This window comes from Acanthopagrus latus, chromosome 8 (genome assembly GCF_904848185.1).
Source record: "Acanthopagrus latus isolate v.2019 chromosome 8, fAcaLat1.1, whole genome shotgun sequence".
Lineage (NCBI taxonomy): Eukaryota > Metazoa > Chordata > Actinopteri > Spariformes > Sparidae > Acanthopagrus > Acanthopagrus latus.
In genome coordinates, this window is record NC_051046.1 from 12,042,288 (window position 1) to 12,062,441 (window position 20,154).

Genomic DNA, 20,154 nt, shown 5'->3' on the forward strand with positions numbered 1-20,154 from the left:
GACAGGTGTCAAATCCCAAACCGTCATTGTTCACCAACTGTCATCTCAGTAAAATTCTGCCTCTGACTAGCTATTGCTTAAAAATAGTTAGTCCTGCTTAGTCCTTAGCTTTTTATTTATTTATTTATTTTTATCTCTCTCTTGGTAAGTATAAAACTGGGCTGCAAACGTACAATTAATTTAATAAACTCCATGGAAGAAAGTTTGCCTCCAACTTGCTTGTCAGCTAACGGCAACTAACGTCAGCTTTTGTATGCTAACACCTGCTAAATTAATGTGATACATTTGGACTCCATTTAGCTATGTTCAGTCGTAACATGCCAAAAAATGCAGATATTTTGGTAGACTATCTGTTCACCCCCAGGCAGGCTCAGACCATTGGCTTCTGGTGTGGAGCCACACCCCTCACAAACCTCCCTCTGTGCCGGAGTGATGCAGCAGTCCGCGGTCGGTCAGTGGGTGAAAGAGGGCAGCTTGTCAGTAGCCTGGTCCGCTAGCCTACGGCGTCTCTGAAGAGGACGAGTGTGAAGGAGAACGGCTCGGAGTTCAGACGTCGGAAGGCGGGACAGGAGTCATCTGTCAGGGGATACCTTCGTGTACATGAGGACCGGTAAACACGACCCGGGTACACGAGGGACTCAACATGAACCGAATAACGGGGAGAACAGGAGACGACAGTTTAATTGAGATGAGCCCAACGGACTCTTTCAGTGGTGAGTAGCTAAACGTCTGAGCCAGATGCCTAGTTTTACATTTAAAATGCTGCTGTGAAGTTATTGTTGATCCTCATTAGTTGCTGTAAACCTTCATTAGATACCGACCTACTGGGAAATCATGTAAGACTAAACTGAGGTAGGTACTGGATTCCCCAGTCTATAAGGCTTGAAGAAGAACTTCTAAATCAGGCTAAAGTTTTGAGGAACACTGGACAAATACTACATTAAAACTACAAACCTTAAAACATTGTTTTATACATTATTTTATCAATATTGTGTATATATGGCTTCCACAAATAGAAAACTTCCAAACAACAGTAATAACATAACAATTCTAAATCGAAAGCTGAGGTGAACAGCACACAGCTGACAAATTACAGTGTTTACTTCACTGCCACCCTGTACACATTTGCACAAGACATTTTCAAATTACTTTAAATGCAGTCGCTTAACTATTTTAAACTGTATCCACCCTGTGTACTGTACATTACCCCTTTAACACCACAACGAGCTCATGGTCTGACTTTCTTTCCATGCATGCAGTGACTCAAAGCCTGCCAGCCTCTGACAGCTGGCCTGCTTACTGGAAACGATCCGTCACTTGCAAACAGCCACTTTATCCAGCAGCACAAACCCAAAATCCCTCTCTGCTTCTGGCTAAATGTGAGTTTTAAACAAACGCTTAGAGAGAGGACTCTGTGTTTTAACCATTTATGGTCTTGCTGAATGGAGAATGGATCATCCTGGATGCTCTCCAGCAATCCTTACCTGAATGAATCAATACAAAAGTGTCGTGTTTCATCTGCAGCATGGAGAGGATTATATTATAGCAATCTAGCTGAGACTGAAATGTGAGCGATAACTATAGGCTCATGAACTACATTTACTTTGTTGTCTATTGAGATAACAGTGAAAGCAGCGTTGTCCTAATATCACACTCAGCTGCAAGTTTTAAATCACAGTAATCCTCCAAATCTTCAATCTTTCAATACAGCAGTGCATAGATTACTACAATTGCTGCTGGATTTTACTCCACAAACCATAGAAACAGAATGTCTTGATTGCATTTCTATTTCATGACAGGGTGCCTGCAAAACTGAATTTTGAGGTTTAAATATACACCAAAAAAGACTTCCTGTTACACATCTCGACAGGCTGCTAATATTTTCAGACAACACAAAGTTTAAATGAAAGAGAATCATGTAACCTGAGAGGCTTTAAATGTAGTCCGGAGGTAACTCCAGCTGCACACTTGCAAAAGTCAAAACAATGAGGACTGCTAAGAAGTCTTAGTTTTCTTACAAAGTGTAAACTGTAGGTACATATTTCCAACTATTCGTGGTTGTGGATTGACTTTGCAGATTCTTACGAACTTAGTTTGTCGCTTGTTGTTACATCAGTGCGAAGCCTGACTGTAAATATGGGTTTAATTTCTTGTCTTGATATGTTAACTGGCCTGTTACAACAGGTGTATGTGTTCACCTCAACATGACTCTAAACATGATGATGAAAATTAGACAAAACCTGCCACTTTGTTTATATACAGAGTTTGGAAGTTTAAAGTGAAGTTGCTGTATTTATGTTAACCTGCTTGCAAGTTGACACTGAAAACATATGGCTGCACAGTTTACTACAAGAGCACTGAGGTCTTGCTTATCATATCACTGTTATTTGAATAAACATCTGTATATTATGGAATTAAGCAGGATTGGCTTTGTATTGTGGTTGTAAAATATATTTTATCTGTGCAAATGATAGATGTACAGGAGGTCTGTTCTCTTGTTGGGTCACTGTGGCAATGAAGAAAGACAGACAGAGGCAGCCATGTGGCATTTCCACTGTGATCAGCTGCTCTCTCTTGAACAAAGCCCTAACTGTAGAGGCTTCTTAGCTAGGTGGGAAAAATCTCTTGGCAGAGCTGACTGGATAATACTGAGTGCTCTAACACTGTGTCCAACTGTGCAAAAATATGCTCAGCCGTTTGAGAGGCATTCTCATGTGTTGTGGAAGAAATGTAATTTGGAAGCAATCCAAACCAAATTCAGTATCATAACAGTTTTTTAAGGACGATGGCACAAAATGTTGGCTTTAATGTTGGTGTGAAACCATTCTCAAACAATGAATATGTGTTTAAGCTTTAAGTCTAAATCTGCTGTTAATTGTACTGTATTGTAGCTATTGTCAAGAATTCTTCAAGGGGTCACTGCTGGTGGATAACAGGCCTCTCTAAACTTCAACACCCTGCTGTATCTCCAAAGATACTTGTAACAATAAGTGTGCTGTGTATGCACGATAGCTGTGGATTTGATTTTAAAATTTTGAGATTCAATTATATGTCTTTGTTGTTAGATTTGTATCGTACTGTGAGACACTATCAGCTTTGTTTTGAACTTAAGTGAAAAACAGTGATTTAGTCCTGCAAAATCAAAAAGCAAAGTTATGCATTACAGACTGTTCCGCTGTATTTCAGATCTGTAGAGGAGCTTTTATGATGAGTGTCATTCATTTTACTTTTGAACCACTAACTTGTACTTGTGTTGACTTGCTTTGTAATAATGGAGAGACAGAGAAGGTTCACATATTACATGGTTCGAATGCTTGTTTCAGGTCTGTGTAAGCACATTTTCTGTGTGGAGTCCAGACTAAATATAACCTCAGAAAGACCATCAATTAGGATGGTTACATTTCTATTTAAAAACACAGACACTGAGGCTGAAAACTTGTTTTGCTTTATTTTTTTTTGGCAATGGTCGTGCCAGCAGTACATGATTGTTTTTGCTTTTCCCTCTGCCCTGCCTTTTTTTTTTTTTTCAAAAGGTACTCTGGAAGAGTTTCGTTACATTTTACAGGTGGAGGAAGATCTTTATTGTAGTTCAGGCCTGGTTTCCCACACAGGCTTCTTTCACTTTTAACCACAGCAAGGGGGTTTACCAGTCTTCTCAGTCTAATTTCCTGCAGTGACTCCTGCAGTAACAGAATTGCAGCGTAGCAACATGGCTGTGTGTATTCGTTGACGGTGATCCTGTTAAGTCATGCTGTCTGGCCTGTGGGAGTGCCGCACAAATATAGACTGTAACATTTCCTGTCAGTCAGTGCTCCTCTGGTAACTCAGGCAGCTGTTCATGAGCCTGAAACTTAACTTTACTGCCACAGATCTGCCTGTCTGAGATTTGCTATTCCACTCTTTACTATACTTTTGCAGTAATTAGAGGATTGTGTCATAATTAACACAATTGGTAATTCTACTGTTAATCTGAGTTTTCCTTATGTCTTGCAGATGACATGAATGGCTATCAGCAACATGCCTCATCCAGTGCAGGATCCCTCCAGCAGGGACAATCTGGGGTAAACACCAAACTCACTGCATGCTCATATAAACTTCGCACCTTCATACAGACATTTCTGCAAAGCAACTTCATTTGATTATGCACAATCAGAGTGTGAGTTTCCTTTCATACAAATTCCAAATGTCATTACATATGTTTGTCTCAGAAAAGTTGGCAAAAAATTGGATATAGTTATATGTATCTTTCCAAGACTAATGCATGGAGGATATCTGTTGAGAAATAGTTTTATCTTGGCCTCCAGTTGACCTCCTATAAACATGGTAGCAGGAAGCTCACTGTGTACAAGTACAATGTTTTATTCAGATTTCCCTCCTTTCCTCCTTCCAGTTTAATAGTCACACTGAGTTTCTTGTTGTAAATCCCCCATCACTCAGCGGCCCACATGTGGCATTCAGTTTGTGGCATTTATTCCCAGTTAGGGACTACACATATTTTTTCCTACCTAATCATTATATTGCAAAACTGTAAATGTCATGAGAGAGTCAGAGATAACCTTTATGCTCCTGTCTATTCTCCCCCTTTCACACTGTATTTAAAGTCTCCTTTAATGCCTGATGTGTGTATAGAGACATGTGAGTCTCTCAACACCAGTCTGGCCTCCCTGGCCCCCTCTGATCACAGCGACACTCCACAGTATGAGACTCAGACCATAGCGCAAATCAATGCTTTGACTGGGGTAAGACACCAGCCAAGGACACAAGTGCATGCTGCTATGTTTGTGTGATCACACATCAACTCCCAACTCAAACATGTAACTGAGTAAGACTGTGACCATGCCTGACTTATAACATCTAGTGGTTGCTAGTGAGTCTGTAACAAGTGTTTATGTGTGGATTGTATGAGATTTGGATCCATTTTGCAACTCATATGTAAGGTTGCTGCTACAGTTTAAGCTGTGAATTTGTTGGGCTGTCAGGCTTTCCCTCACTCTCCACTCGGTTCCTCCACAGCTATCAAGAAAGCGGGCACTATTCCTGAAGTTTCGTTCCAGGGTATGGCATGGTAAAACAGGCTTGTGATGTGATGCAACTTTATGCATATGTCTGCCTGCCTGCCAGCCTTTATTTGCTTCTTGAGGAAAATCTGTTCAGTGTTGCGTTTCTCCACCAGCATTCGATTATCAGGGAATAAAGCTTGGACATTGGAGTTGAAATTGATATACATAACTATGTAGAGAGCTGATGCTGGCTTTGGAAGGGCATGTTTTTTTCTGAAGAGGGTAATGGAAACTTGCAGGCATGAGCTATGTGTTGACGTATCATGAGAGTTCATTAAAACTGGAAAAATCCTTCTCACTTGGTTTGTTCTCACCTGTGATAATTGTCTGCTTCACTGAAGAGAAAGCAACAGTCTGGTAGTGTTACAGCATAATTAGAAAGTGCACACACAAAACATGCTACTGCCTTGCTGTTTTTGTGTGTGCACGTCCATGTGTATGTGTGCACTTTAAGTGTATAGTCTATACTGTAATCATGACCCTGCCCTGTGCTCATGACAGGACTGAACCTGCGTTGGTTAACCGTTTAATGTACTGTAGGTTTCCTCTTTTAAAATGTGGTCTTCCTTAAACACTGTACTACCCCGTTTAATGAAAAGTGTCATCATGACCCCATTTAACAGCATCTTATCTTTAGGGGGAAAAAATACCCTGCAATAAGCTTTTAAAGTGATCTCTAACCAAAGGCTATGATTTAACAGAGTTGAAGATCATATCAAGGAGTTTTAGAGGGGAGGCAGCTGCACATCTATAAATTGCCTCTGTAATGAAGAATGGAAACAAAAGCTGACTGTAGGGTATTTCTCCTGCCAGAAGTTGAAGCTGTATGCAACTTTTCTAGGCCTGCACATCACTGCAAATAAGTTCATTGTTGATTAACCTGTTGATTATTTTAGTTTGGTCCATAAAATGTCCTAAAATTCTGAAAAACGTAAATCAATATTTCCAAAAGCTCCAGATGACGTCTTCAAATGTTTTGTTTTGTCCACAACCCAAAGACATTCATTATGCTGTCATAGAGGATAAATAAACGAGGGAAATTTGTAAAGTTAAGAAGCTGGAACAGAACTGAATGGATTTCCACTAAACTTGGATGGAGGATGGGTCTCTCCCCATTAACTTTTGATGCATACAGATAAGGGAATGGATGAAGAATTTTTTTTCCCGCTCTAACTAACATGACAAGATAGGGTGTTTTTTTTTTTTGTTTTTTTTTTACATTTCCTTAATTTCTCAGGAAATGATGCATGGATCTTGAGAAAGATCAGGCTTGTTTAGGTGGCTGGTATCTATGAGTGAGTAAAAAGGGGACTATTGTGTTGGTGGGATGTCTGCGCTCAACTGAGTGCCATTCTTGTATTACTCAAAAATTACTGAAACAGATCAATACATATGTAAAAATCTGGCAAATCATTTAATAGGTGACGAGTAGTTAATTGTTGCAGCCCTCAACTTTTCCGTAGTGTTGTTAATGTAAGTATTTTCTTTTCCTTTTTAAGTTCTGGAGAAAACAAACCTTCCTTTGTTTAGAACATTGTTTAGAACTAAAATAAAGATACAATCCAGAGGTATAGATGCAACTGTGTACTAAATGTAGTAGTACATATTTTTGTTCTAATATGCAAAGAAAATAGAGAAGGAGAAAGATTCTTTGGATTTCTATTGTTGAAATAATACTACAAAAAAAAAAAAAAACATAGAAAGAAACATAAAGAGAATTGCAACCCTGACAATGTGTAGAACTAATACACGAGTGGATAGAAAATCATGGTGTGCGGAGAGGATTCTACATCCTGATGATATACTTAAGATCAGTCCAGTTTCACAGAAGTTGTGTCCAATACTCTTTTAGCCCAAAAAAAGATATGCTTTCGAGGTATCATTTTAAAGAAACCCCTCCCTGAAACTACAAGTCCATTTATCTTACACCATGTTCTACATTTACCCTCCTAATTAAGATGAAAGATGTGCATATGTCTGAACACCCAGTAGTTAAGGGTTTGTTGGCAAATGTATAGAACTCTGTGGCCTCTACCAGCTTCACTGAGCTGGGGCAGTTCCCAGCAGATGCACTGATTCCATACAGCTGATCTATAATTATGGCAAATTAAAGAGTTTCTGCAGCGACGTCCCAGTTTAAAAAAAAGTACCCACCCTGCAATGGTCAACATGGTTCACTCGGGTCCAGGAGGCAATGTGGACCAGTGGTTAGAACATATGCACAATTTGGGCTAAGAATACCATAAAATGGTTGAACATGTAGACACAGATGACCTTACAAGTAAGTACAGTTGGAACAAGGGGGTGGATCCAGCTGGAAGCATCTTACTATGTATTTTTTAGATTTATGCCTCCATGAGGCAGTTTGGGGGCAGGTCAGTTTGTAGGCTCCCTTTTGCACTTGGAACACTGTTGTTTCAGGCTCTCCAGATTGTATGATTTATTTGTTTCAAATATTGGAGAGTATGTGCCAGTTAGTTCAGACTTATCAGCACTGTTAGAGCTGATTTCTTTATGTGATCAGTTGTGCTTTTTGGTTATCTCAAATATTGGATATGTCTGTGGGACTGTTGCTTTTAGTCTCCTGTGGGTCAGTGTGTTACAGTACTGTGACGTCACCTCCCCTTCTCAGACACTGTGCTCTTATTACATTAGCTAGCTAGCTGGCAGCAGCTATGCTTTCCCCCATGCTGATGTCATCCCTAGGAGTCTCCTCCACCTCTCTCTTAGTATTCCTGCTCCTGTCTCTCTCCCTTTTCTGAATGTCTGAGCATGTGAGGGCTTGTCCTGGGGGGTGAGTGGACTGAATGGCACCCCTTTGGCCGGGAGATCAGAGTGGAGTGAGAGTGAGAGAAGCACTGCTTTCAGGGCCGGACTGTGCTCCCTGGAGAAAGGCAATTTTGCTCTATCAAGCAGCCGGCCTTTGCGCTGATGCATCATAACCATAAAGGGAGTGGGCCATGGAGGTAAAGTGCTCTTCCTCTCCTCCCTAGATCACAGCATTCTGACAGGCCAAACTCTGTTAGAGCTACAGTAAAGTAGCCATTGTTGTTGTGATGCTAAATGTCTGAGTTCTCTGAACTGTATGCAGTCCTATGTATGTAGTTTCTGTGGGTTTAGCGATGACAGAGGTTCATGGTACGTGGTTATTTTTAGCTTTCTGAACAGCTGAAGTAGCACTAACAGTAAGTAGTCATGCTTTCCTGTCCTCCTTCAAAGCACTCCTGTGTAGTTCATTTCTCTTCAGCCCTGTAGCGGCTAAAGAGAGAGCCACTGAACTGCTAAAACATGCAGATGACCTGAATTAAAAGCATTCCATTCGTAGATTCTGTGAAACAACAAAGACTCTTTTAAAGGTCTATTTTCTTCTTTAACACGTAATCCTTTAGAGTGGACATGAGCAACATAAAACATCTCAGTTATGGTGAATGCCCTCCATTTAGCATTCTGTTTGTGTCTGGAGTGAAAATATGATAATCAGCATTCTTGTTGTTTCAGACTGTCATTTGAGAGTGATGTGGTGTGGAGGTCTGTTGTTTGGCTTTTGCTGTTAGCCACTGACACATGCTGTAGACTGACTGACTGCTCTGCTGTGCTGAAGGCATCCAGAGTCTTGTTAAGCTAATACTGTGCCTGTGTATGTGGGTGTTGATAATGTTGTGACCTCTGTGCTATCTGGTTTTATAGATCGACAAACAACAACACAGTAAAGACTCTGTGTTCTTCCGTGATGGACGGCGCAGGATTGATTTTGTCCTGTCATATGTTGATGATAAAGATGGCGAGAGAAAACAGGTAAGAAATAACCTCTAGTTATTGTTTATGGTTATATTTTCGTAGTTCACTTACAGCAAGCATGTGTTTCTAATACTTACATTTATGGGATGTATGTTCAAAGATGGTGTTGTTGTATTTCTAATTCAGAATGACAGAGAATACGATTTATTGAAATCCCAAAATATCACATAAACGAACAGTTGATGTTATCTCCACTTCTTGGTATAAACAATAGGAACTGTTTCTTACAGGATATCCTCAGAGTTTACTGTGTGTGCCAGCGACATACCCTAAATACCACAACACTGATAAAGTCAGATAAACTGTTTCTCAGCTGTCTCACTAATCCTGTCAAGGAATTTACTTTAAGGTCACTTTTGGAGATACACTTACAACCCTTTTTTCTTGATCTGAAGTATTTCCATACTATTGCTGGTCTATTTAATGAGCTGTGAAGGGCTGAAAGACTTTTAGTGTCTGACACTGAGCTGTTACTCTTCACATCTCTGTGCCACCACCCCTTGGGTATGAGGCAGTTTTAACCCACCTGCCTCATCAGTGAATCAACACACAGACCTCTGGCCTGGTCAGGAAGTCACTCCTTTTTTCCGCTATTCAAGGAAGGGCAAACAAGAGGCCAGTTCCTGTGTGTTATCCACACGTGCTGTAAAATGTGACTAACAAGCTCTATCAAGGATGTACAGTCTTTCCATTTCTGTTAGCCTGTTTCTAAATCATGAAACCTAATTCCTAGGTGATACATTGTCACGCCACTGCACCACCACGTGTGACTTTCACTACCTGGTTCCTGTTTTTTCACTACCTGTTGTTTTGTTTGAACAGGTCCTACATTAAATTGTTTCAAATCACTTTCAAACCTGCTGCATCGACTATTTTACATGTTTATTTGTGTTTTGACAGATGTGTACTCTTCACATTTTGCATTTCATCTCACATGGACTGAATGAAATGTTGTCAATTGTTGAAGCTTTTGAACAAATTGCTCAATTTGAAACAATTTCTCAAATAAGGAGTTAAATGTATATTAAACTAATAAATGTATGTATTTTTGCTTTGTTTTGTTTTTTTAAAGGAGAGGAGGAAGTTGTATGAGGCCAATCTAGAGAAAGTTGGCCTGGAGCTGGAGATAGAAGATAAGATGGTAAGAACATCCAGTTACTGCTTTGATTATGTAAAACGTAAAAAGGAATTAAATGGCCCACAAAAACATATGTATCTGTGTGTGCGTATTTTCTCACATATCTGTCTTATTTATGTTATCAAGTTTAACAACGACAAAACAATGCTTAATAAACAAACCAGTGTTTTCTTGATGCAGTAAAAGCAAACACTTTATGTATATACTGCAATTTATCTGTATACTGCATAGTCAGCAAACTGAATTTTACATAAAATTGTAAAAGGGACTTTTAATTAATTAATAAATTGATAATATTAATAAATTGTGGTTTTAGTTTTAAATGATTTTAACAGTACAATAACCATCTCAGAAAATGTATTTTTCATTATACTAATATGGTAGAAACTTTGGATAAATAGAGTGCACATAGAGCAAATAGACTGTCTCTCTTGAAACTGCTATGTGTCTGTGGCCCTAGCCATTCACTCATTATACTGTGACATCTGTCTCACACACCAGGAGTCAGAAGACGGAAAGACTTATTTTGTGAAGATCCACGCTCCTTGGGAGGTGTTGGCCACCTATGCAGACGTGCTGAAGATCAAGGTCCCATTCAAGGCCAACGACATCCCAGACAACAGCGAGATGCCCATGAACTGGCTGTCCACACCTTTCCGTCTACCGGAGCACATCATGCACCCTGAGCCAGACTATTTCACAGCTCCGTTCAACAAGGACAAGTCTGACTTCTTCCTCATCGGCGAGAAGGAGACGTTCTTCCCCCCTTCCACTCGCAACAGGATAGTAAGGATGCTTTGACTATAACTGTCTTATCTTATCGTCTTTGTAACCTACAGATGAAAACATTGCCCTGACAGTGAGATCATGCAGTTCAGTGTGCAGACTCACATGATTACATTTTAGTCAAGTTTTTGAAAAAGCTATTTTAATTGACGGAGCTTTAAATTCAATAGTTTATGTCTGTTGAATGAATAACTGTCCATTATCTTAAACTGCTGAAAATACAGACTCAACTTCATAATTCTGTTTCTATCCATACAACTTTCTCTCTCTGCCCAGGTTTACTACATCCTGGCCCGCTGTTCGTACTTCAGGGATGAGTGTGGAGATAAAGACAAGAAGGGAATCAAGCGATTACTCAACAACGGCACTTACACTGCTGCCTTCCCACTACATGATGTGAGCCTCTTCTGGTTAACTTTTGGCACTGTTTTATCATTGGAAAACGAGTCCTCAGTAGAATGTGCAATCATTGCTTTTCAATAGTAAGATCCTGTTAGAGGCAATAATAGGTGCTCATTACAAGAATGAAAAACATTTCTATAACAGTGAATGTGTTTGTGAACTGTTTGTTTCTGTGTACACAGAGTAGATACTGGATAAGATCAAGGGACCCCAGCTGTGAAAGTGAGAGATACAGTCTGTACAAACACTGGGCCAGATTTTTCTGTTTCTTTAAGGAGCAGCCTCTCAATCTCATAAGGTACAGCTTGATCGGTATTGGTAATTACTCAACATTAATATTTCAACGGAGGAATTTCCAACAAATATGTTGTCTTTCCTCTCACCAGGAAGTATTATGGGGAGAAGATAGGTATTTATTTTGCTTGGCTGGGTTTCTACACTGAGATGCTGTTGTTTGCTGCAATAGTCGGGACCATTTGTTTTGTCTACGGATTCTTCACCTATGATGACAACGAGTGGAGGTGACTTTTTACCAAGAATTCCTTTAGTAGCTCTTTGAGATATTATTTCTATCATTGTCATTTTTCCTTTTATTGAAAAAACCTTTTCATTTTCCTACAGTAAAGAAATCTGTAGTGCGGAAATTGGAGGTAACATTGTCATGTGCCCGCTGTGTGACAAGAAATGTGGCTACTGGAAACTGAACTCAACATGCTACTCCTCATGGGTGAGACATCCTGGTTCAGGACTGAGTTGTTTTTGTTCATCATGATTCATGTTCTACCCACAGATGTGACATTTGAAGGATGGTTGCAGCTGAATGTTAACAAATGATTTTTTTTTTTCATATCTCACTTTCTGAAAATATGTTTTTCTTACAGCAATCACACCTGTTTGACAATGTTGGAACGGTGTTCTTTGCCATATTTATGGGTATATGGGGTGAGTAAAAAAAAACTGCTCTCTGCATTTTGTATTTTCTAAACCAGTGCACCACCTAGTGGGAGCTGATAGACTATTATTATTAGACTATCATCATTTCAAATCCCTAAGTATCACTGTTACTCACTCACTTAGTTTTGATCTACTGAGCTACTGACATCTGACAATTGTGCTACCACACCAATATAGCAGATTTGAATAGGGGTCAAGGCAATGAAAACTGATATTTTTGGGGTGACATGCTCTGCAGTGACACTGTTTCTGGAGTTCTGGAAGAGGCGACAGGCTCGTCTCGAGTACGAGTGGGATCTGGTCGACTTTGAGGAGGAACAACAGCAGCTGCAGCTTCGGCCAGAGTATGAGACCAAGTGCACCAACCGCAAGCTGAACCGTATCACTCAGGTGTTTGTGTACTCATGAAATACTTATAAAATGTTCTAATGTATAGATCTAAGTTTTTCTACAGCGCTTAACCAGACAACCATGTAGGACTTGGACAATTACAGCATCTGTTGTTTTTATTGGATACAGGTTCTTCACACTGAGTTAATTGTAGTTATTCATTAAGGCCAGTCCCTGGACTAAACAGCTGGTTTGACTGGAAACTCTTTGACTGCAACAGTATTATTAAGTAAAATTGACCTGCTGTGATTCCAGGGAATCAGGAATTCATGGTAGTGATAGCAGCAGACACAGACATGTGAAATGAACAGGGTGTTGTAATTTTACTTCGCCACATCCCGCCCATCTTCAGGAAATGGAGTGGGTTCTTCAAAGGACTCCTACTGATCTAATGGGCAAATTACTTCTGTGCTGGGCCCCTGTGTTATTCTGGGTAAGGGTAGCACTTAACATGGAATGCCAAATTGGTGAGGAAGAGGTTTTGGTGTGGTGTAGTTGGTATGAGTAACACAGACATAACTGGAAAGACTGAGAGAGGCATGAGTTTCCTTCTGTACCACATTACTGTTTATCTTGTGGATGAGCATTTTGCAAAGGGGTTTTGCAAAAGCCTGGTTTCACCAGGAGACCGCCAGATGAAAGATTTGGACTTGGACTGAAATGCCTACCCAAAAAGAGCTGTGACGAGGTGATCTTGCACCGCCTCACATCTGAGGCCAGTGGTAATTAAAGGAACTGGCCTTCTAGAGCTGTCTTTTCAGGATATGACAAAGGGTGACTGACTCCCATGTCCATGCTTTGCTTGCTTATGATTTAGGAAATGGAGCCATACTTACCTATAACAAGCAAGTGTGCACGCACATGTCTGTCTGGAGCCACCGTCCTATTCTGGGTGAGCATTGTATCTTTGATGTAGGTGATGAATCTAAAATGCTATCATCCTCTACCTGTTACTTCACCCTATGTCTTTTTATCTTTCCTATCACACTCCTCATAACTTTCTCTAGTATCATATGACCAGGGAAAATTTGTATAAAACGTCAAAGAGATAGAGCTCTATTAAACAGCTGAGACCAAGTCAGAACACTGATGCATGTTTATGCATGACACTTTTAAGACCCATTTAAGACCAAAGTTTTAAGGCTTTATACAAATGGCACATTTTATAACTGTTGTGTCTTGTAAAAGAATGTATCATGTGAATGAGCTCATGGGAAGTTTATGGGCATGTGTGTACACTTCAAGCATGACAGTTACTCCTAACATCTGTGTTGGCAATAATTCACCTTGCTTCACTCCTTCGTCTCTGTGATTTGATTTTGGCATGTACATCACAACTGATGTGTTGTTCACATTGTACTTTTGAAACTGTGACTTCCTGTAGTTTTCTTTCATGTTGTCATGGTTGTCTCTGTCCTGAAGATCTCATTGATCATTGCCTGCATCATTGGGGTGATAGCGTACCGCCTGGCAGTATTCGCAGCCTTCGCCAGCATCATTGAGGACAATCGCTCCACCAACCTGGGGGTGGTTGGTCCCCTTATTACGCCACAGTTGGCCACATCTGTCACCGCCTCCTGCATCAACTTTGTCATTATCATGATCCTCAACCTTATGTATGAGAGAGTGGCCGTTTGGATCACTGACATGGGTGAGGGTCAGAGTGAGACAGCAAATCCCAGATTACTCAGTCTTTATTTAACAATTATGTATTTGATAATGATCCTTGAAATTGTGTTAGAAATATGTTCCTTTTCTGGTTTATGTTTTAAATCAAATTTGTTATTCCCTTGTATTGGCAGAAATTCCCAAGACTCACCTGGAGTATGAGAACAAGCTGACAGTAAAGATGTTCCTCTTCCAGTTTGTCAACTACTACTCCTCCTGCTTCTACGTGGCTTTCTTTAAGGGAAAATTTGTCGGCTATCCTCGAGATTATGCTTATATGTTTGGCCCGTGGAGCAAACTTAGGAATGAAGAGGTACCGGGTATAATTACATTACATCATATTAGATTATAACTGGTAATTCAACTTGAGCCTGTGATAATATTTGTTTCCTTTCCATTTCTCCACTCTCTTAACCTGTCTACCTTCAGTGTGACCCTGGTGGCTGTTTGATTGAGTTGACCACCCAACTGGTGATAGTGATGACTGGTAAACAGGTGTGGGGCAACATCCAGGAAGCTCTGGTCCCGTGAGTATTGACCATCTAAGGCAAGGTTTATTTGCATCTAGAAAAGATACAGAAGGGTTGATTCAAATGCTCTTTAAAGGCTTGGCACGCCCATCACATATTTTTTTTGTCATAGAGCTAAAAGAGGTTATAAACAAGTACTCAAAGTAATGTCACTGGGTGCTTACTTACCACTACTCATCAGCGTGTGCAGGTTTGAAATGTTTTGACAAAACAGAGATTTCTTGCTAATGAGTGGTTTATGTCAGCACAAAATCAGTATCAGTATATGAAATCCAAAGAAAGACAGGAAGGCATTTTAACATGCAACAGTCAAAAACAGACAGATATAAATAATACAGTCAATCATGACAAAACAAATTTAGTTGCATCTGTTTCAGAATCCTAGTTTTTTCATGGTGGCTCACTGTTAGACTGTCACAACTCGCTGGGACACTAAAACAGAATGGAGCCATTGTGTTGCTTTTGCCACTAATACAAGTCAAAATGTCTGCTGTGAAAAAGCCTGTTATCACTGGCTGCATAATCCAGTTTTCAGTCAAAACAAGTGAAGAAATCAACTTTGAGGGAGCGGGTCAAAGTTTACAGATGTGGTCATCTGTTTCGCCAGTGTTTCCAGTTTATTATTATTTCCAGTTTTACTATTACATAGTTCCCCCTCCTCTGGCTGTCAGAGGGGGAACTATGTTACCTCACTGCTCTCCATTGCCCCCTTGTGGTCGTTCAGGTGGCTGATGAACTGGTGGGGCAGCAGGAAGGCACGAAGCCACCCAGAGAGTCTGTACAGCCGCTGGGAGCAGGACCACGACCTGCAGGTCTTTGGACAGCTGGGCCTTTTCTACGAGTATTTGGAAATGGGTAAAGATTTGGCACACAGTCAATATGTTCACAGATCTGTAGAAAGATTCAGAGACAAGCCAAGCTGCAGTGAAGGCCATCATAGATGGACAGACAGACAGACAGATAGATAGATAGATAGATAGATAGATAGATAGATAGATAGATAGATAGATAGATGGTGCTGTTTCCCTCCCATTTTCTCTCACTGGCCTCTCTCTTGCCTGTGTCCCAGTGATCCAGTTTGGTTTCATCACGCTGTTCGTTGCCTCCTTCCCCCTGGCACCCCTGCTGGCACTTATCAACAACATTATCGAGGTCAGAGTGGACTCCTGGAAGCTCACGACTCAGTTCAGACGTCCTGTGGCAGCAAAGGCTCACAGCATCGGAGCTTGGCAGGAAATCCTCAGTGGGATAGCCATACTCTCTGTTGTCACAAATGTGAGTGCAGGAGTACATGTGTGTGCTTTTTATTGCTCATTATTTACTCAGTTTTTTCAGTAGTTTTCTTAACACTGTTTCTTTCACTGCTTTCCAGGCATTCATTGTGGCCTTCACCTCTGATATGATCCCTCGGCTCGTGTACATGTACGCCTATCAGCCACAGGGGGAGCTGAATATGAAAGGCTACATAAACAACAGCCTGTCGGTGTTTAATATCTCTGAGTTCCAACCGGCCAACAAGCCAGACGATGGCAATAACCCTCTCTGGTTCAACAGCTCCATCACTACCTGCAGGTGTGTGAGATTTAGGGTTCTGTGTATGAGAGAGCGAGAGTGACTTCTTTGTTAATATATGAGTGTGGGGGAAGAAGTACTTGGTTCTTTTGATAAAGTACTACTATAATAATAACAATAATAATATACGATTATTCTTTATTTCATGTACAGGATTATTACCTACATAAAGGTGTTTTATAAGTACAGCATATGAAGTCCATTGTCTCAGACCCTTGATTTGAATAAGGAACTAGTAGTTTGCACTTCAATATCAGAGTAATTATTTAGTTTTCTATTTTTATCTGCAGAACTTGCTGAATAAAGGAATTAAACTACCCTGAATCAAAGTATGTAACAATAAAATCTGCAAGAAATCTGAGTCTTTGCTCTTTCTTTGTAGGTACCGTGATTACCGTTACCCTCCTGGCCATGAGAAGCAGTATGCCCACACGATGCAGTTCTGGCATATTCTGGCTGCCAAGCTGGCTTTCATCATTATCATGGAGGTAAAACCAAGCTGCAGTGCTTTCACCAGCACCACCAACACTTACTGGGCAGCAGGCGATTGTTAAATTAATAGTTACACCCATTTTCCTACACAGAATTTTTCGGATGAAATGCAAATCCATGCGTTACTTCTGCAGCCCTTACCTTTGAGGTAAAACTCATCTGTTGTGCTTTCTTCCTCTGCAGCATGTCGTGTTCCTGGTCAAGTTCTTTGTGGCCTGGATGATTCCTGATGTTCCCTCTGATGTGAGGGCTCGTATAAAGAGAGAGCGGTACCTGGTCCAGGAGTATCTCCATAACTATGAAGTGGAGAAGCTGAAGATCCAGCTCAGCCAAAACAACCATGGGGACGAGTGCACCTGCACACCCATGATCTATCCGTCGTTACCCAAACATGAGGTGCTGTCAGAGTGTCTCTAGTCCAGCAAGCTGCTGGTCAATCAGCTGGACATGATGGGAGGACGTGGTGATGTAGATTGCCCTGCTTGTGTATTATGATACTGACCATCACTTTGCTGTAGTGCCTGTGTTGTTTGTGCCATAAACACAGACACACACAACTTTATCAAATAGCTAGGGGTTTCCTCAATCCACATCCATCCATTTACGTATCTGCTAATGGTGGAAGTGTGTACAGGTGAAAGACCAAGTGTCCATGCATGCTGAAACTTGAGGCACATGGCTTTGCCACATATTTATGGCTTTTCACTCTCTACGTTGTAACCATAGTGGTAATTAAAATTTGCTGTATTTAAAAAAAAGAAGGAAATACACTGTGTCTAAGACAGGCAACTTACTGGTGGTTTATTATAAACCTATTTATTCAAGTGCCACAACAAAGTAACCAAAGATTGAATGCCTTATGATGTGGTCTGAGCACAGAGTGTATATAAAGGTGGACGACTTCCTCCAAATGTACAAAACTGAAGCCAAAATATCCTATTTATGGTTGCTGCCATCTTGTGCTAATGGCATTATTTGGAGCCTGCGTACCACTTACCAAGTGGTGAACCAACCAATACACATGCTGCAATCAAAACATCTTCTTTTTATGGCACCAATCAACTAATTAAAACCCAACTTTTCAGAAAAAATGAATCCTTTCTGCATGATAAGAACTACCTAAATGAACTTAAAAAAAACATTGTTGGGTGACTTTGACTTTTTAGATGGCACATGTCGACCCGCTAACATGGAGGGAGAGGGATTTAAGACATGTACAACAGCCAGCCAACAGAGAGCAATCAAGATGTTTTGCCTTCACTTTTAGGTAGTGTTCATATCGACCCTCCATGTATAGGAGGGTAAAGTCGTGCCCCTTCTGGTCAACCATCATGGCATGTTATTTCAGAAAAATTGTGAATAGAAGTCAATGGCAAGAGACGGTATGATATTTTTTTTTATCTTGTGTGAATTTTACACTTAATTTTACACGTGTCAATGTTTGTCAAGTAGCAGTTTGTCTTAAAACTTGTACATAAGACACTGACAGACTACACACCCAACAGTCATTTAAGTGATGCCGTCTCATGTTATGCTCACCAAAACCCATAAGGAAAACTTGTTGAGCTGGTTCTGTTTGTTAATTTGCTCGGCACATCGACTAGCTCTCTTTTACTTATATGCAGCTCTCAGTATGATCTGACATGTTGGGATTTTCATTTTTGTATATGCTGAGTTGGCAGCCATGTTGGTCTTGGTGATGAAGCGAGACGATTTTGTTCACTGAGCACTTTTACACAAAACTAAATGGTATTTTAAAACTTTTATTACAAACTGTGACTTTATTTACTTGCAAAATGACATTTTAAATTGACTAACATCATACAATTGAAACAGGCTCAAAACGTTTTTCTTTTTTCATTTATTTATTCATTCATTTGTCTCTCCAATTAACTACTTTTCCAAAATGAGTTCCCATGGTATACACCAGAAGGGGTTGGACTTCACCTCTCATACAGTCAGTGGGTTTGAATATTTCCCTTGTTCATATGTACAGCTGTAGGAAGGGTTCCAGTGTCGTATTCTGTATATGTATGTTAGGTTTTTGTTATTGTTTTACAGTTACTGCAACAAATGTGAGCATTGTTTATCTGACAGCATTGAGGTCACAGCACAGATGTAACAAAATTTTACCAAATTATTTCCTCTATGGCAGCACACCAGTAAATCAGCTTGGAACATTTAGCTTTAATCTCAACGTAATCTGACATGTGAAGTATCTTTTTTTATGAAGACAAATCTGTGCTGCTGTAACTACTGTGAGTAAGGACCAATGGTGTCCTGCAATGGCCAGTTTTTGAGCAGCTGGTGCGTGTTGACTTTTTGACAGTGAGTCCGGAGGAGAAGTGAAAATCCTCTGAGAGAGTGAAGAGATCCCTTTTTAATGTGCCTCTGTTTACCAACATGTCAACGCTAATGAAAGCCTGCCCCTGCCTACTGAACTATGTTTGCTCCATTACACAAAGCACATCAGCCATCGCCCACTTCATGTGCTGCTGGTTTCCTCAGCTGTGTCTGTGTAGGGAAGGAAAGATACACATTCTTTTTTGTTTTATTTTGCACAAAGCACTTAATGAAACTTGTCTACCAAACCCTAAACATGTCAGTGGAATTGTTGTCATGACACTATGTATTCACAATCAGTGTTTTGAGAGAGCAGTGTGTGGTAATCTCTGTTCATTTAAGTGTAACATGAGTGGCATGTAGGTAAGAAGGCGATCCCTTTACTGAGAACGATGCTTTTTGTTACGTAATTATATGAAGGACATTTTATGTTTATCAGGCTGCCTACATAGAAATATGTGAGAATTTTCTGTTGTTGAAGTACCTAAATTTTAGGTAAAATAGCTGTGCTGCTGTGCTGCAAACTCTGACCACTTAGCGAAGAGCAAATTTGAATGGTTCCAGTTTCCCTTTACCTGCCCTGCATTCAGCTAAACTGGTGCCCATTGATGCCTTAATACATCTGATACTTTGTTTTCCATCTGTACATCTCCTTTAAAGTTTTTTAATGGCTTTTCTTCCTCTTCTATGTTTTAGTCATATGTTTTATTTTATACTGTCACCAAGCTCTGACAAATGGTGACCCTGTTTACTGTATGCCTATATTTACAGTCTCATGTTTTCATTTGTTTCCTCTCATTTGTGTAATTGTCCTGTATCCAAGTGTGTATTGTAAACCAAGACTAATCTCCAAAATAAAGTACCAGTTCAACTTGAGCATTTGTCGGATCTGTCCTGAGTACCGTCAGCCTCTTTGCCAAGGACATGAAAGTTGCCGTTCACGTAACAGATGGCCTGAGAGAACACTGATAACTATTCAGTGTTTGCTCTCACTGCTGATGGGTGTGCTTTACACCAAAAT

The 20,154-nt window shown here is 40.3% G+C and overlaps 1 protein-coding gene across 5 annotated transcripts; it reads left to right on the top strand.

The window, feature by feature from the left end:
- Positions 1-9: 9 nt before the first annotated feature.
- Positions 10-20,009, top strand: ano5a (anoctamin 5a). Of its 5 annotated transcripts, XM_037106584.1 has the most exons (23): positions 10-144; positions 365-713; positions 3,994-4,061; positions 4,602-4,739; positions 5,014-5,055; positions 8,748-8,855; positions 9,931-9,999; positions 10,498-10,782; positions 11,059-11,178; positions 11,367-11,482; positions 11,571-11,705; positions 11,806-11,911; positions 12,066-12,126; positions 12,377-12,528; positions 12,881-12,961; positions 13,951-14,179; positions 14,331-14,509; positions 14,626-14,723; positions 15,451-15,581; positions 15,796-16,001; positions 16,099-16,298; positions 16,681-16,786; positions 16,974-20,009. In XM_037106584.1, the coding sequence occupies exons 2-23, from the start codon at positions 644-646 to the stop codon at positions 17,205-17,207; spliced, it is 2,934 nt and encodes a 977-aa protein (XP_036962479.1). In that variant the 5' UTR covers positions 10-144; positions 365-643; the 3' UTR covers positions 17,208-20,009. The 5 variants fall into 5 exon arrangements, with proteins under 5 accessions (XP_036962479.1, XP_036962474.1, XP_036962475.1 ...); XM_037106579.1 differs by lacking the exons at positions 5,014-5,055; positions 12,881-12,961 and adding an exon at positions 13,346-13,420; XM_037106580.1 differs by lacking the exons at positions 5,014-5,055; positions 12,881-12,961 and adding an exon at positions 13,346-13,420 and having other exon boundaries at positions 369-713.
- Positions 20,010-20,154: the final 145 nt, after the last annotated feature.